The 16,909-nt window shown below is 41.7% G+C and overlaps 1 protein-coding gene and 1 long non-coding RNA gene across 2 annotated transcripts in view; one reads left to right on the forward strand and one right to left on the reverse strand.

Moving 5' to 3' along the window:
- Positions 1-16,909, forward strand: part of KIAA1614 — a 76,323-nt gene that overhangs the window by 34,557 nt on the left and 24,857 nt on the right. The window contains exons 5-7 of the mRNA XM_082265439.1: positions 4,227-5,839; positions 9,756-9,852; positions 14,312-14,540. Coding sequence (XP_082121565.1) covers positions 4,227-5,839; positions 9,756-9,852; positions 14,312-14,540 — 1,939 coding nt within the window. The remainder of the gene's footprint in view (positions 1-4,226; positions 5,840-9,755; positions 9,853-14,311; positions 14,541-16,909) is intronic.
- LOC309561494 overlaps positions 1-16,909 on the reverse strand; it is a 103,659-nt gene that overhangs the window by 18,022 nt on the left and 68,728 nt on the right. The gene's annotated exons all lie outside the window — the stretch shown is intronic.

Here is a 16,909-nt window from a genome sequence, read left to right on the forward strand (position 1 = left end):
AGGTCCTCCACACCTCTTATCAGTTTGGTTGCCCTTCTCTGCACTTTCTCCAGTTCCCCCGATATCCTTTTTAAGAACTGGTGCCCAAAACTGAACTGCATATTCCAGATGAGGTCTTACTAATGATCTGTACAGGGGCCAAATTATATCTCTCTCTGGAGTCCATGCCTCTGTTAATACAAGAAAGGACTTTGCTTGCTTTGGAAACAGCAGCTTGGCATTGCATGCTATTTTTAAGCTTATGATCTACCAGAACACCAGATCCTTCTCCGCTATGGTTTTCCCCAGTTCTACTCCACCTATTATGTACGATGCATGCATATTCTTAGCCCCCAAGTGCATAACTTTACATTTATCAACATTAAACCTCATTTGCCTTATAGTTGCCCAATAAAACAGTGCATCGAGGTCAGCTTCTAAGTTGGAGACATCCTCTAAAGAAGTTATTCCACTGCAAAGCTTGGTGTCATCTGCAAAGACTGAAATGCTACTTTTAATCCCAGACCTTATATCATTTATAAAGATATTAAAAAGTAAGGGTCCCAACACTGAACCTTGGGGTACACCACTGATAACTTTAGACCATTCAGAGAAAGAATCATTAACCACTACTCTCTGAATTCTAACTTTTAGCCAATTTTCTATCCAATTAGAAACCTAGCTTTTCAAGCCAGTAGACTTTACCTTACACATTAGCCATGTGTGGGGAACTGTGTCAAACGTTTTTGCAAAATCCAAGTATACGATGTCCACAGCCACCCCTCTATCCAAGGTTTTACTTACCTCCTCATAAAAAGAAATCCGGTTTGTTTGACAACTTCTGTCTTTCATGAATCCATGCTGTCTGTTGCTTAAAATATTTCTTTCCAGCAAGAACTCATCTATGTGGTCTTTTATTAAACTCTCTTATATCTTCCCCACTATAGAAGTTAAACTAACAGGTCTATAGTTACTTGGCAAAGACTTTGATCCCTTTTTAAATATAGGCACCACATTGGCCCTTTGCCAATCCAGTGGTACTATTCCAGTCCTTAACGAGTCCCTAAAAATTAGAAGCAAAGGCTTAGAAATTAGAGCGCTCAATTCTTTTAGGATGCGTGGGTGGATGCCATCTGGTCCAGGCGCTTTATCCACCCTTATTCTGTCTAAATATTTCTGGACCATATCACTTTTGAGCCATTGTGGATCATTTAGGGCTGTGTCAATACCGTCCTCATTATGGCCATGAGCTCCCCCATGCTCCTTTGTATATACAGAGCTGAAGAAAGTATTTAATAAATTTGTCTTCTCTTTGTCCCCAGTCACCCACTCCTGATTATTTTGTAAAGGGCCTACATGCTCAGACCTAACCTTTTTACAGTTAATATATTTGAAGAATTTTTGGGGGTTTGTCCTACTATCTTTTGCAATTTGTCGTTCATTTTGAATTTTGAATTTTTGCGTCCCTGATTTCCTTTTTACATATTCTGTTATATTCTTTGTAACAATTAAACAATGATAGTGTTCCCTCATTTTTGTATTTTTTAAAAGCTCTTTTCTTTTTATCTATAGCTTTTTTTAACTTTTGCCGTGAGCAACATCAGTTTTATTTTTAGCCTTTTAAAGGTATTACCCATGGGAATATACTTTGCAGTGAGTTTGCATAAAGTCTTTTTGAAAAATTCCCATTTCTGTTCTGTGCTCATCGATGCCAATATTCCCTCCCAGTCTAAATCCTGGAGAGCAGCCCTCATCCTTGGAAAATTTGCTCTCTTAAACTTAAGTGTTTTTGGATTTCCTGTATGCGTTTTTTGCTTACAGCTAACATTAAATGAAATCATGTTATGGTCACTGCTACCCAGATGTTCTTTTATATGAACATTGTTAATAAGCTCTGCATGTTTTGAGATTACCAGGTCCAACAGAGCATCATCTCTAGTGGGGGCCTCAATAAACTGCACCATAAAATTGTCTTGTAATAGGTTTATAAATGTTTGCCCTTTAACTGTTCCAGCAGTGCCATTACTCCAGTCAATGTCTGGGTAGTTAAAATGCCCCATTATTAACACTGTCCCAGCCCTTTCTATCTGTGCCAGGAGCTGAGTCTCCACCTCCTCATTAATACTGGGAGGTCTATAACAAACTCCAATGATAATCTTTGTTTTACGCACACCCATGTACATTTCAACCCATACTGATTCAGCACACTCTCCATCAACTAGGTCATCTTTCACACTCACTTTGAGATCACTTCTCACATAGAGACAAACACCACCACCCCTCAGTTTTACCCTGTCTTTCCGAAAGCGAGCATAGCCAGGAATATTAATAGCCCAGTCATGTGAAGAATGAAGCCAAGATTCAGCAATACCTATTAAGTCATAGTTCTCCTCGTGCACCAGAGCTTCCAACTCACCTATTTTGCTTGGCAGACTTCTGGCATTGATGAACAAACACTTTAAATCATTGTCCCATTTTGCACACTTATTTTGCATGTTTTTAATTTTGGTACAAATAGTACCATTTCCAATGGTTGTTTGTAACATGGGAACCTTCTTATCCTCTGCCATAACTCTCCACCCATCTTTCCCCATTCCACCCACCAATAGGGGCTGACCCCTGTCTGACCTGTTTGCCCCATTATAATCTAATTCACCCTCCCCCCTCCAGCCTAGTTTAAAAACTCCTCCAGCCTTCCCATAAACCTCTGCTCCAGCACAACAGACCCCCTTCCATTTAGGTGTAAACCATCTTTAGCATATAGGTTGCACCCCAATGGAAAGTTAGTCCAGTGCTCTAAAAACCCAAATCCCTCCCTCTTCTTATATTTTGATAAACTTGGTAATTCATTTTCCCCTCAATGATGGCTAGTGGTCTAGGCCCTGAGGCAGCGAAGCAAGCTCAAATCATGATGTTCCCTCCACCATTGGCATGATGTTGGTAAGCTGTATCCTTTATGTGCCATACATAGTACTGAGTATTTTTCCTGAACAATGTAACTTTTGTCTCATTAGTCCACAAGACATTTTCTTAGTATCATTGCGGTTTGCCAAGGTGCTCTTTGGCAAACTTGAGACGAGCACCAATGGTTTTTTTTTTTGAGAGCAGAAGCCTTTTGGAGTCATCTTGGCTGGGTGCCCACTTCTAGGAAAAATAGCTACGGTAATAAACTGGCTCCATTTATAGACAATTTGTTTGTTGACTGATGGATACCTAAAGCCTGGTACACACGCATTCAGTTTTCTTTTATTCAACCCAGCGGGCTGAATGAAAAAAAAAAAAAAAAAACAGAGCTCTAAGTAAGCGATGTTAATGCAGCCATTTCTCCAGCTGTGCCTATGTGTTCTGACGGGGAGCTCTTCCTTATTCCCCGTATAGAACACACTAATCAGTGTTTGCAGAAATTGATTGCGGGCACCGATCAGATGGTGGTTTTCCAGCATGTCCCAGCTTCTGTCAGAAGGACAGCTGTACATGTGGATCAAATGTTGGCTGGTTCCTGCTCAACCGGCTGATATTCGGACCGTGTGTGCCTTGCTTCACTGTTTCCTCCAGCTCTGTAAATGTTTATCAAAAGTGTTCAATGAACACCTGAGAAATCGGAACTGTTTGTGTGTTCTCAACTTAAGCACATTGTGTTTATCTATTTTTGTGACTTACATGAGGATCAGACCACATTTTATAGCAAATTACTGCAGAGAACCAGTTAATCTCAAGGGATTCACATACTTTTTGTTGCCACTGTATGTGGCTGCAAGAATCAGGGCAATAAAAATAAATAAAAATGATGCAATACATCTCTGCAATAGCGTGCTAAGGGATTAGAACACCTTTCAAGTTTGTATTGCTATCTGTGCCCCTGTTAGGGCATTTATTGTTTGTCATTATCACAAAAGGTGAAAGTTACCAAAACAGGGATAGTAGGAAAATCTTCCAAAGGGGACAGCTGTTCCAGTAACCCTGGTGATAACCAGGGATTCTCTCAGTTTGGATGGATTTCTTCTCACTTCCTATTTTGGGTTATTGGGGGAAGTGAAGAGAAATCTTCCCAATATGACACAGATGGCAAAAAAACTGACGGGTTATAACCCTCCCTTACTCAAAAACCCCTCCCTTACTGAAAAAAGAAACCCAAAGCTATAAACTGGAGTTCCTCTTTATGGAAGGTTTTGGTGTTATTATTTTATGATTTTACAGCAACTTTAATACAAATTTTTTTTATTATATTTCATATGTTATTCTTATAGGGGCCCCAACATCTCGGGTGCTGTGACAGACGGAGGATCTCTAAGTGACAGCTCCAGCAGTGAGTATTCTACTTGGCACAAAGGCTCTCGAGGGAGTTCACCTTCTCATGTACGCTTCCAGGATGAGTCTGAACGGGAGGCTGAAGAAAGATACAGGGAACGACAACAGGTTCCGCAGAAAGTCTCTACTCCACCACCCAAGAGACAGTCAAATGGTCCTATTTCCTGGACAGATCAGCTGTTGCCTTCAGGGAATGGACATTGTGGAACATATAGCTCTCATGTCAAAGGTACAGGTACCAGTCCAGCTGCCACACATGGTACAAACCTACGCAATGTCCATTTGGGCTCTAAAATGACTCAGGATGGCCCTGTGAGCTGCCCTTTGGGCATCAAACCTTCTCCCCACTGGATTTTGCCTTCTCAACCTTGGCGAATGTATACCGAGTTGATTCGTGAAACACATATTGGCAGTGACTCTACTCCTGAATCTTCTGGAGATGATGATGGTAATCGAAGCCACAATAAAAAAAGTTGTGACTGGGGAATGCACAGACACTGTAGAAATAACTCTGCAAATACAACTCCTGAACAAGGAGCCAAGGTACACCTTTCAAATACATATTCTGAGAGCGAAATACGAGTGGGAAGATCGCTCGTTGATCAAAATAATGGAAATGGAGTCGGTACTTCAAGTAATGTTTTTAAAAATAGGGGAAAAAATAAGTCAAACCACTTAGAACCTGTAGGCAAAACTTCAGAAACAAATCTGGAGACAGACGCTGCTGCAAGAAGTTATTGTGTGGACTCCTTAAAGGCCGGCTTAAGGAAGAGTTCACAAAATACAGATGCAAAATCCACACAAAGACACAAAAATTCAGCTCTAGAATTTGAGACTAAACAGAATTCATCCATCCAAGAAACTGGAATTGGGGCTATTGTGCTAAATATGAACACTAAAGAAGGAAATTCTAGAAATAATTTGGCAGACTATAGAACTCAGGTTACTCCTATTCAGTGCATGTCACAAGCTATTTCTTCCCCCTTTACATCAGGCCATGTGCCTGTCCCACCTTCTGGGAAAGCTCCCATAATGATGCCATCAAGAAACAGACCTACACTACGACCAGGAGGCATCAGTCAGCAGCCACACAACTCACAGGAAGGCAGCATAGTGCAAGCCTCCCATGAGAAAAGGGAACCTTTATCCAAACCAGTGCCAAACAGTAAGAAAACCACTCAAGAAGCCCTTGGGGCTTCAGATGGTCACCAACTTTCTACTCAAGGAATGACGTCAAAAGATTATAAGTCTAGAGAACGGACTCAGAAATTGAAGAAATACACAGAGAACAAAAAGGCGAAGGAAGTCAAGGAAAATGGGGACTTCATAAAACACCAGGAACCCAGGGAACTTGACAGACCCTACACCAGCAGTAGACAAAAAGACTGTGATAGACATCCGTCATTCAAAGACCAAAGAGACAAAGACCATAGTTCGGCAAACCTATCTAAGGAACAGGAGAAAAGTGAAACACATTCTAAAAGGGAAGAAAAGTGCACTGAAAATTCAGGAATAAATGGGCAGCTAACTTGCAGCGAGAACACAAATACAGGTTAGAAAATCCTTTATTGTATTCATGCTGCAGGCCATCTAATGGTGGCCATACCCATTGAGATTTGTGATCAAACTAGGTAGAAACGATTGTAAGCAAGCGATTCATCATTGATTAAGGAAGTGTGGGAATGCAAAAAACAAATATACATACTCGCCTGCATGCTGCAGCATCAGTCTGATGCTGCAGCTGTCCCTTGCAGGTTCAAAGCCCGAGAACTGAGCGTTCACATGACTGCGATCGCTTATTTCTCGGTCAGCTACTGACCGTCACCGCTCTCTGCTCTGCCCCTCCTGCTCTCACTGGAGCGCTTGGCTATGGAAGAGGCAGAAGCAGCTGGTTTAGGCTTTCAGTTGTGCACTGAGAGGCTGAGGGATCTGCCGATCATGCATCTGGGTGGATCTTTACATTATTGTCAGGATCCTTCCAGAGCCTGGTGCAACTCTGTGACGTCAGCCGACAGCAGGCTTTAGCCACAAGTAAGTGCACTCCTGTGACCCAGAAGGAGAAGTATGCCCCAAAAAGCTTTGGCCACATTCATCTTTTAAAGTATTGATACTATAGGGGACATAATGGGGAGGGGGGGAATTTACTGGAGCAGACAGAATCTGTAGCAGCTGTGCGTGGCAACAGATCAGCTTCTAGCTATTTTTCCAAAGATTAACTGAACAAGCTGTAGTCAGAAGCTGATTGGTTACTATGCGTGTGTCTACTCCAATTTTAGTAAATTCCTCCCACCCCACTGTATTATTCTGATAGACCTGAAAGATCAAAGATATGTTCTATTAGTCATATATCTAAACAAGGTATTACAAATAATCATATAATTGATCTGTATTATGATTGGTTCTCTGACACACATGAAGATAGTTGTTCCAGTGATCAGAAATGATCAACAAAATTCCACCATACATGATCAACTTGGCAGATTTATAATCGAGTAAGAGTAAATCAATTAAATGGAAGGTCTCTGGTTGGTGATGTATATTCAGTTCAGTCAGTCTCTTTGTATTGAATGATCAGTTGAATGATCATATCACTAGTGTGTGGCCACCACAAGCCACTTGCATAAACCGCCGGCTGGGACACAGAGACGCATGCACAGTGGGACTTCCACCGAGATCTACATAGTGGGTCTCTAATGTTTCACAAAGCACTGTTCCTATGTTCAATTGTGAGTTGCTGACTTTTACAATTATTATTTTACTTACTGTACTTAGAAGAGCTGTTCTCTTTCTACCCTTCTATGGTCACCACAAGGCTGGTCGTAGATCTCTCATTGACATCAATAGATGGTGAGAAACCTGAATTCCTGAACCGCCAGGACTCACTGCGACCTTATCATTAGCTGACCAACAGATGCATGCAGAGAATATACTGTATATCCTTGTCACTGAAGAAAAGGACAGCCAAACGTGCATGCATTTTACTATATGTCAGAAATTCTCAATGGGGTTGATTTACTAAAGGCAAATAGACTGTGCACTTTGCAAGTGCGGATGCACCCATTTTCCTTAGTAAAGGTAATGTAGTAAAGCTTCAACTCGTAAAGTATATTCGGGCGCAAGGAAGGAGTAGGAAAAAAAAAAAGGATTTTTGCTTGCACCTGATTGGATGATGGAAATCGGCCGAGCTTTACCACATTTGTTAAGCTCAGGAGAAAATGAGTGCAACAGTCTATTTGCCTTTAGTAAATCCACCCCAAAGTCTGTTAGTGAAACTTCCAATGTAAGGAAATTTCGTTATCACTATTATTGCTGTGTGAACTAGTCACAAAAAATGCTCAGATCTGTGGTTTGTCACGCTAGAAGTACCTACAGAGTCATAACAGTGTGTATGTAATAATTTTGGAGATAAAGCTGTTTGGCATTCATAGGTAAAATGTATACTTCTCAGGATTTGGTGGATCATGATGCTCATCTTCAATGCTGACCACACATACGGCAGTTTCAGCTGCTTTTAACCTACTTTCTATGGCAAAAACAACCAAATGGAACAGCACAACCAGCCTCCAACAGTATCTGTTGACACCATGAAAATATCTGGTGGAATTTTTCCTTAGTCCATTTGGTTGTTTCTCGAATTGAAAGCAAGTTAACTTGCCTTACATCTACTGCCTGTGGCCAGCAAACTTCTGACTCAAGAAAGGAATTGTCCAAGAATTATAAAAAATATTCCCCCCATAAAAAAACAAACAAAAAAAGTCTTCAAAAAGTAAGGCTCTCTGGTTGATTTCAAATAAATCTTTGACACAGAATTCCTATGGGACTTGGCCAGTCCATCCTGATATTGGAAAACCAAAATGAAGGAGTAAACCACTTGGGTTCAGCAGGAGAAACATCCGCGGCTCCATTCAGTGCTGCTTACAATAGCATATTCTCATTTAATGTCCTTCCCATTTCTCTTAATACATCCTTTGTATTATAAGACTCTACTGCCCTATCCTTCCACCTTTGTATTATAAGACTCTACTGCCCTACCCTTGCACCTTTGTATTATAAGACTCTACTGCCCTACCTTTCCACCTTTATATTATAAGACTCTACTGCCCTACCCTTCCACCTTTGTATTATAAGACTCTACTGCCCTACCTTTCCACCTTTGTATTATAAGACTCTACTGCCCTACCCTTCCACCTTTGTATTATAAGACTCTACTGCCCTACCTTTCCACCTCTATATTATAAGACTCTACTGCCCTACCCTTCCACCTTTGTATTATAAGACACTACTGCCCTACCCTTCCACCTTTGTATTATAAGACTCTACTGCCCTATGTTCCGTGAGAATTAGCTACCCGTGAGAAAAACCTACCCTCGTCACTTCCGGTTCACGGCAGTCTGTGTAACGCGAGCAGTTACATTAAAACAGCTGTGCTGCACCATGAGTCATCTCCGCTCCTGTCCCGGTCACTTCCCTGATCTCGGCTACTAAATATAAAAGCGGCGGCGGCTGTATGAAAAGATAAATCACGGAGCCACCAGCCGCTTTTATATTTACTTGCCAAGATCAGGGAAGTGACCGAGACAGGAGCGGAGATTACTCATAGTGCAGCACAGCTATTTTATGTCACCGCCGCGTCGGTAGGTTTTTTTTAACGGACACCGAGATCGTTTCAGACTAGTGCGCATGCGCACTAGTCTGATCCTCAGCTCTTCCATTAGGTATCCGGGGCTGTGAGCATGCGCACTGCTGCGCTGCTCAGCTGTTCCTGGCCGGAAGTGACGAGGGGTAGGTTTTTCTCACGGGGTAGGTAATTCTCACGTTACACCCTACCCTTCCACCTTTGAATTATAAGACTCTACTGCCCTACCCTTCCACCTTTATATTATAAGACTCTACTGCCATACCCTTCCACCTTTATATTATAAGACTCTACTGCCATACCCTTCCACCTTTGTATTATAAGACTCTACTGCCCTACCCTTCCACCTTTGTATTATAAGACTCTACTGCCCTACCCTTCCACCTTTGTATTATAAGACTCTACTGCCCTACCCTTCCACCTTTGTATTATAAGACTCTACTGCCCTACCCTTCCACCTTTGTATTATAAGACTCTACTGCCCTACCCTTCCACCTTTGTATTATAAGACTCTACTGCCCTACCTTTCCACCTTTGTATTATAAGACTCTACTGCCCTACCCTTCCACCTTCCACATGGCAGGATAATGGAGACCCTGTGAACTCTCATGAACCAGCTTCAAGCTTGCAGGCTCCTTGAATGCCTTCCTTCTAAAGGAGTGCATTTTGGATTATCGATATTGCATGTCACTAGATAATATTTGGTATTGTGGTAATTATTTGGTGCAGTGTATCAGGAACTCCTTATCTAAATATACTGTGGATCAGGTATGTACTAGGTATATATGTGAAACTGATTTCTTTCTACTTACGTTTGACTTTATTTTTAAAGGATCTGGCCAATGTTCCCGTGAAAACAGCTTTCACTGCCAAACAAGTGACTCTGGAATGTCCACCAAGGACCGGTACCCGGAGCTAGCATATGAGGGGTGAGTGGATGGTACAGACATAGATAGGTACATAGGTAGCCTTAAAGGAAACGTACACTGAGAGAAACCTAAAACCTCTATTTCAGAAACTGATCGTTGGCTTGCTGGCATATTGACCATTTCCCTTCAATATATTATGGGTGGATGACTTAGAGCAAGTTCAAATCAAGAAGTGTGACTTTGCCTGCTGCATGCTTGTTCCAGGTTCATTTACTAAAGGCAAATAGACTGTGCACTTTGTAAAGTGCAGTTTCTCCAGAGCTTAGTAAATGAGGTAAACCTTCACTTTGCAAAAAGCACCCAATAAAATGCAAGAAAAAAAAAAAAAAACAGCATTTTTCCTTGCACACGATTGGATGATAGAAGTCCGCAGCATTTCTGCCCATTTACGAAGCTCCGGAACAACTGCACTTGCAGAGTGCAGTCTATTTGCCTTTAGTAAATCAACCCCAAAAAGAGAGTCTGATAAATAGCATTTTCAAAAGGAATATAACAACAATAGTTTTTTTTGAGTACAGCTTTTCTTTATGGTATAACTGATGGCAGAACTTTTTTTTTTTTTTAGTTTTTGGGTAGAGTGGAGAGGGATTATGTTTGTATTGCTCTCTGTGTCCCCATGAGGGAAACTTACCTTCTCTATTTGTCAGGGCAATCATCATCAGCGATAGTGAAAGAAAATCCTAAATTCTGAGCGGTGGCCAGAACAGGAATAGAGAAGAAATGGGAACATTCGTTCTAGTGATCCTGGTGACTACCAGATATTTCCTTCACTTTGTAGTCATTTCCTTTAACTTTCTGCTGTAGCTATGTGGCAAAAAGTAAAAAATGTTTGGTCTTCAGTTCTACTTTTATGTTACTCTTCTGCAGGATATATAATACTTAATTCTCCACAAAAACCAAGTGTATCTTGACACATTTTTTTGGGATATAATATGGAAGGGTAGAATTCCTGTAAGGGTTTTATTGCGGTCTGTGTCCTTGCTAGGGAGAGTCACTCTTACTATATGTCCTGGTGGCAATTATCCCTGGAATGAAAGTGACAGAAAATCAAACATTTTGAGTGGTCACCAGAACAGGAATGTAGAAAAAATCTTGGAAAGCTGAAAAGTGATCTGAATGTGGATCGTTCTTCAGAGGGCACTGCACTACTTCATGAGTGTGAAAAAGCCCCTAAAACTGAATTCCAGGAATTTGGCCACTTTGTAAAAAAAAAAAAAATTCAGACACGCTATCAGTTAAGTCTAAGGAGGTGCATGACTTCTCCTGAACTAAACTAATATTTATATCTGACAGAATTATGACTCTGCGGGAGCCTACACTGACGCTCGGGGCTGTGAGAGAGGAGAGAGCAGCACACAGTGCAGTTATTCCCGCCCCCTACCCTCTGCTGCCCATTCAGGGAAGCCTTTGTATTTTGTGAATTGAGTTCACATAATACAAAGGCTTCTGTGATTGGGCAGGAGGAGGGGAGGTGCAGTCATGGCTCTGACCTTAATTTAGAAGATGTTTAGATCCAAAGCATCAGCATCTTCTGCGAGTGCAATAAAATTGTCAAATGTATTAGAGATAAATCCCAAAGATGTCATGTAGCTCCTTGGACTTAACTCATAGTGTGCCTTCACTTTTTACAAAGGAGCAGAATTAATAAAATTCAGCTTTATATTGGATATAAAACCATTGCAAAAAATGTATTTCATTTTAGCTTACTATTTTTTAGGTTCTTGTAGACATGAGATAATTGTTTTAGGGGTGGCTGATTTTCTCTTGCTAGGTACCAGCTATTCACATTTGGAGGTTTTGGTTATTGTCCAGGCTGGATCTGTTGCAGAAATAAACTCAATTTTTTTTTTTTTGTAAATGGTCCCCCAAGAACTTTATATCATAATGTGCTAGCACCATTATGGCAGATGCCTGTCAAACCACACCCTCCAGTGCTGTGCTGTCAGCACCCTCCGCTGTCACGAGTGCTTCTTTTTTCTCCCAAGCTTTCTTCTGGGTTCTGTCTGTTCAGCCACTTGAATGGCTGGACCACGATGATGTCACTGAGCATGTGCATGAGAGCAACATCATACATAGGTACATATTTAGTAAGGTTGAATAAAGGAATCAGTTCAACCTGTGTGGAAATGGCAAAGAGGGAGTGCCGTAACTTGTATGTTGAACTGCGCATGCGTGGCTCAGTGTACATTACTACTGACGGGAAGGAAGAAATATTTATGACCAATAGGGACTCTTCTTTCATAAAATCCCTGCCTGCGTTTTTTTTTGTTTTCTGGATCCCAATTCCACTTTAAGCCCTCGCTCACACAGACCGCAGGTTTGAAATCAGCTGAACTCGCACGATTTCAAACCCACATTTCAGTGCGAGGTTTGGGGGCGATTTGAATGACATCTGTGTGGGTTCATGCACAGATGTCTATTGAAATCACCCCCGAAGTCGCCAAAAGTAGTGCAGGAACTACTTCTGTAAATCGGTGCGAGGCTGCACCGATTGTGACAGTGCCGTTGACGGCAATAGGCTGCAATTTGGCATGTGATTTGACATGTCAAATCGCGGCAATGTGAATGGCGGCAAAAGCGATATTAAACCCAAAAATAAAAATGTAATATATTGCAACGTTGGCTGCACTGGTTCGATTTTTTTTTTACGATTTTATTTCCTATATTTTCACCTGGTGATCCAGGCAGTAACACAGTTCCTGTCTTAGAATATCTCCATTCTGGATGAAGGGGCAAGGTAGAAGCATTTGGACATCAGCATTGTCAGTCTAGGGAGAGGGCAGTTGTAGATGCAGACCAAAAATTGAATCAATACCCAAGCTCAACCTCCCGCTCAGGCCCCTGGTGGCTGAAGACTGCTGCTGAAGGCAAAGTCTTCCCACGCTCGAGCAGAAGCTTCATGGTAGAGATGAGCCGTCACCTGGTAAATCCAAAACGCGTTAGTGTACTTGTGATGTGGCTAATATGTAGGCAATAAAGACTTTTTATTTGATGGATTTACTGGTTGCCGGCTCATCTCTTCTATGGAACTAGTTGTAGATGTACTAGCAGATGTAGATGGCCTTGATTAACAAATTAAAGCTAAACTCCGCCTTTTTTTTTTTTTATTTTTGGGTTCGTTTTCACAAAAATAAAAAAAATTTAGCCTTTGTAAGTGTTAAATGGTTTGTCGCAACCCTCTAGCTGCCACTTTTGCTGGCCAGCATAGTCAGTTAAAGAAAGTTGAAAAATAACAGACTTACTAGCTGGATCACCAGGAGAAAATAAAGGGAAAAAAAAGTGTAAAAGAAAACAAATGCAGCCACCTTGAATAAGAATGGGATCAACCGATTATCGGCAAAGCCGATATATCGAGGGCTGATATGCACTTTCCCCGATATATCGGAATCGGCCCCTGAGGTTACCGATATTTCGGGAAAGTGCTTGTACCGGAGTGATGCCTGCAGCTAGAGGCATCACCCCGGTACCGGCGTCCATAGCCAACGGTCGGCTGTCTTGTAATGACAACCGATGCGGCTGAGAAGCCGCTCAGCTGTGATTACAAGGAGTGGGAGGGGACCCCCTCCTTCCGCTGCTCGCCCAGGTCTCCCGTCCCACCGGGAGACCCGGGCAACCAGCCTGCACGGCTGCCGAAGACTCGATCAAAGCCGCATTTGGCTCTGATCGCGTCTCCATACAAAAACCCGGAAGTGATGTCATGACTGACATCACTTCTGGGTACTCAGCGCCAGATTTAAAAAAATTACAGCATTCAAAACAGCCAAACTTGGTGTTTTGAATGCTTTTAAGTGCAGAGGAGGGGTTTTGGCGTCTTTTAGACCCCCAGATCCCTCCACAAGAGTACCTGTCAAGTTGAATAAAAATAAAAAAAAATTTTTTTTTTTTGTAAATGTATGAAAATATCGGCCGATACCGATACGCGATGACCAAAATATCGGTATGAAAAAACTATATTGGTTGATCCCTAGTAAGTATGCAATATAACAAAATGTATTATTGGGTTTAATACCGTAGTAAGCATGTATGCTGGCTATGTAGACAAATCCAACCATCTTTCATTGTCGGTGGTTCGCTATAGATTGCCAACAGATTTCATTAGGAATTATATTTTTGTCCGAGTTTTAACTAACTGTACATATTTTAAGGAAAATATCTTTTTGATGTGAATTCCCAAAATGCACAATAACCGAGTATGGCCAACCCACGTGGATTCTTTTCATATGTAGGAGCTTCACCTGGAAGTGGTTTTCTCACAGCAGATATTAAGCAAAAATGCTGACTGCACTCCTTCTCATGCAAACAGCAACTCCAGATCTCTGTATGTAATATGAAAATGAATAGTTTGGCACATTAAGTACATAGAAATAAAATGGAAGAACAATTTTCTTTTGAATATAAAAAAAACAAATACTGTTTAGCCATGTCACTAACGGGCATTCTCGTGTTTTGCACCCCACAGCTCATTGCAGCCTGCAGTAAAAAAGGGAGACATCCGTAGCGGGATGAGAAAAATCTTTTCCAGTATTGGCCTGACCTCGCGGCCCAAGCTGGAGCGTTTCCAGTCCTCTAGCCTGGAGCAGATTTCTTCCCCTGGGTACAGTTCAGCACATGGAGACTCGGAGTCGTGTGATGGATCAGTGAGGTCTGGGAAGATAAAGAAGAGTCCCTCCCTGCAGTCCCTGAAACTGGTGAGTAGAAATGACTGCTGGCTGGGTAAACATGAATCCGCACAGCTAGTTCTATATACACAGCAGCTGATGGACAATAAGTGCCTCTTATAACCCCTACTGACTGTCCCTCTGGCAGGTCCTTATCTGCCTTCAGCACCTGCTTTATCTCTATCTGTATATTGTACATACAGCAGTGACACTTCTTCTCCACTATTAGTAGTCCGCTGATAATCACATCACAGCCAGTGACTACAGCATTTAACTTTTTCCTTTCCGAATGGGAGAAATGGTTATGGCATAAAATGAATGTATTTCTGGGCAAGAAGAAAAACAAAATTCCCTATATAGCACATCTTTGTAAAATATGCACATTTCCCCGCTTTATAATACATTGCAACAAAATAAAAATACTCGGTGATCCTGCCAGAAATCCAGCAAGCTCCTGACTTCCTGTATGAAGGTGACAATTCTGCCTCTGCATTGAAATCGTAAAACAGCGTTGTCAGTTCTGATGTGAAGAAAGGTTTGGCTGGCCGCACTTCCCGTAAAATTGCCTTTATTGATGCAAAAAATTCACACCGACAATCCACAATGTACAAATGAGGGGTAAAGCATACAGCCAACGTGTTCTTGGCACTCAATCATAGCTTAAAGGGTACAGCTACACACAGGTGTGTGTGTGTGTGTATATATATATATATATATATATATATATATATAATATGATAATATCACTTATCACATGTACATACCTGTGTGTAGATGTACTCTTTGAGCTATGATTAACCACTAAAGCACCAAGCCTATTTCTGACATTTGGCGTTTACAAGTTAAAATCCCAATTTTTTGCTAGAAGATTACTTAGAACCTCCAAATATTATCTGTATATATTTTTTAGCAGAGGCTCTGAAGAATAAAATGGTGGTCATTGCAATATTTTGGTCACACAGTATTTGAGCAGCGGTCTTTCAAACACAATGTTTTTGGAAAAAATACACTTCACTGAATTTAAAAAGCTAAACCGTAAAACTAGCCCAATTTTTTTGTATATTGTAAAAGATGAAGATGTGCCGAGTAAATAGATACCTAACATGTTACAGTTTAAAATTGCGCACATTCGTAGAACAGCGACAAACTACAGTACTTAAAAATCTCCATAGGCAATGTTTTAAACATTTTAACGGTTACCAGTTTAGAGTTACAGAGGAGGTCCTTTGCTAGCATTATTTATCTTGCTCTGGCGATTGCGGCGATTCCTCACATGTGTGATTTGAACACTTTTTACATTTGCGGGTGCAACTTACCTTTGCGTTTTTTCTTTTTTTTTCTTTCTTTTTTTTTTTCACACTACCCTTTTAAAAGAAAAATCAAATCACTTTTATTGCTTTTACAAGAAATGTAAACATCCCTTGTGACAGTAATAGGCAGTGACAGGTACTCTTTGTGGAGGGATCTGGGGTCCTCTGCTCTTCAAAGTATTCAAAATGCCAAAGTCTGTGTTTTTGAATACTTTGGATTTTTTAAAAATGGCGTTGTTGGCTGCCCAGTAAGCTGAAAGTGACGTAACATTGCTTCCGGGTTACTACATCGGAGACCCGATCCTTGATTTGTTTGGAACTCCGGCCAGCTGGTGGACCTGCCGGCTGGTTGCTGGGGTCTCCTGATGGGACAGGAGACATAGGTGGAGAGGCGGGGGGGGGGGGGGGGAAGTCTCCTCTCGCTGCTTGTCGTAACGGCCGAGCGGCTGCTTAGCCGCATCGGTTGTTATCACCTTAAAGTCAACTGTCCTCTCTAAAAACGGTATCGGGGTGAAGCCTTCAGCTGCAGCAAAATGATGTACAGGTAAGTTGTTTTGCAGGAAGTGGCGCCAAGAATGGCGTGAAACGCGTTATCTGTATGCTATACCCATCATTTCTACATTGCGGATTGTCGTCCGTGAATATTTTGCATCAATAAAGGTTATTTTATGGAAGTGCGCCAAGCCAGACTTTCTTCACATTGGGATTCCTGTGGCATACAGGGCCAGCACCCATCAGTGTGCAGTGGGAATAGGAACAGTGGAGACTCACCTGGAGCGGTGTTATACTCCTCAGTATTGTCAGTCCTGTCTAAGTTCTCCCCTACTGGACTACAGAACACCTCCCCCTTATAGTCAAGAGTGATCAGGTGTCCCGAGAGCTGCACATTAGGTCAAAACCTGCTGTAGGATAGCAAATGGCAGTCTCATCCTGGAGACCCACCAGGCCACGCCCCCAATGTGTTTAACTCCACCCACCGGAGCTTACTCATGAGCATCCCAATGAGTAAACTCTGGTGGGCAGAGTGACATGCATTGGGGGCGTGGCCTGGTGGGTCTCCAGGATGAAACTGCCATTCACTATTCTACA

The sequence above is a fragment of the Pelophylax lessonae genome, assembly GCF_965119305.1.
Source record: "Pelophylax lessonae genome assembly, chromosome: 8".
Lineage (NCBI taxonomy): Eukaryota > Metazoa > Chordata > Amphibia > Anura > Ranidae > Pelophylax > Pelophylax lessonae.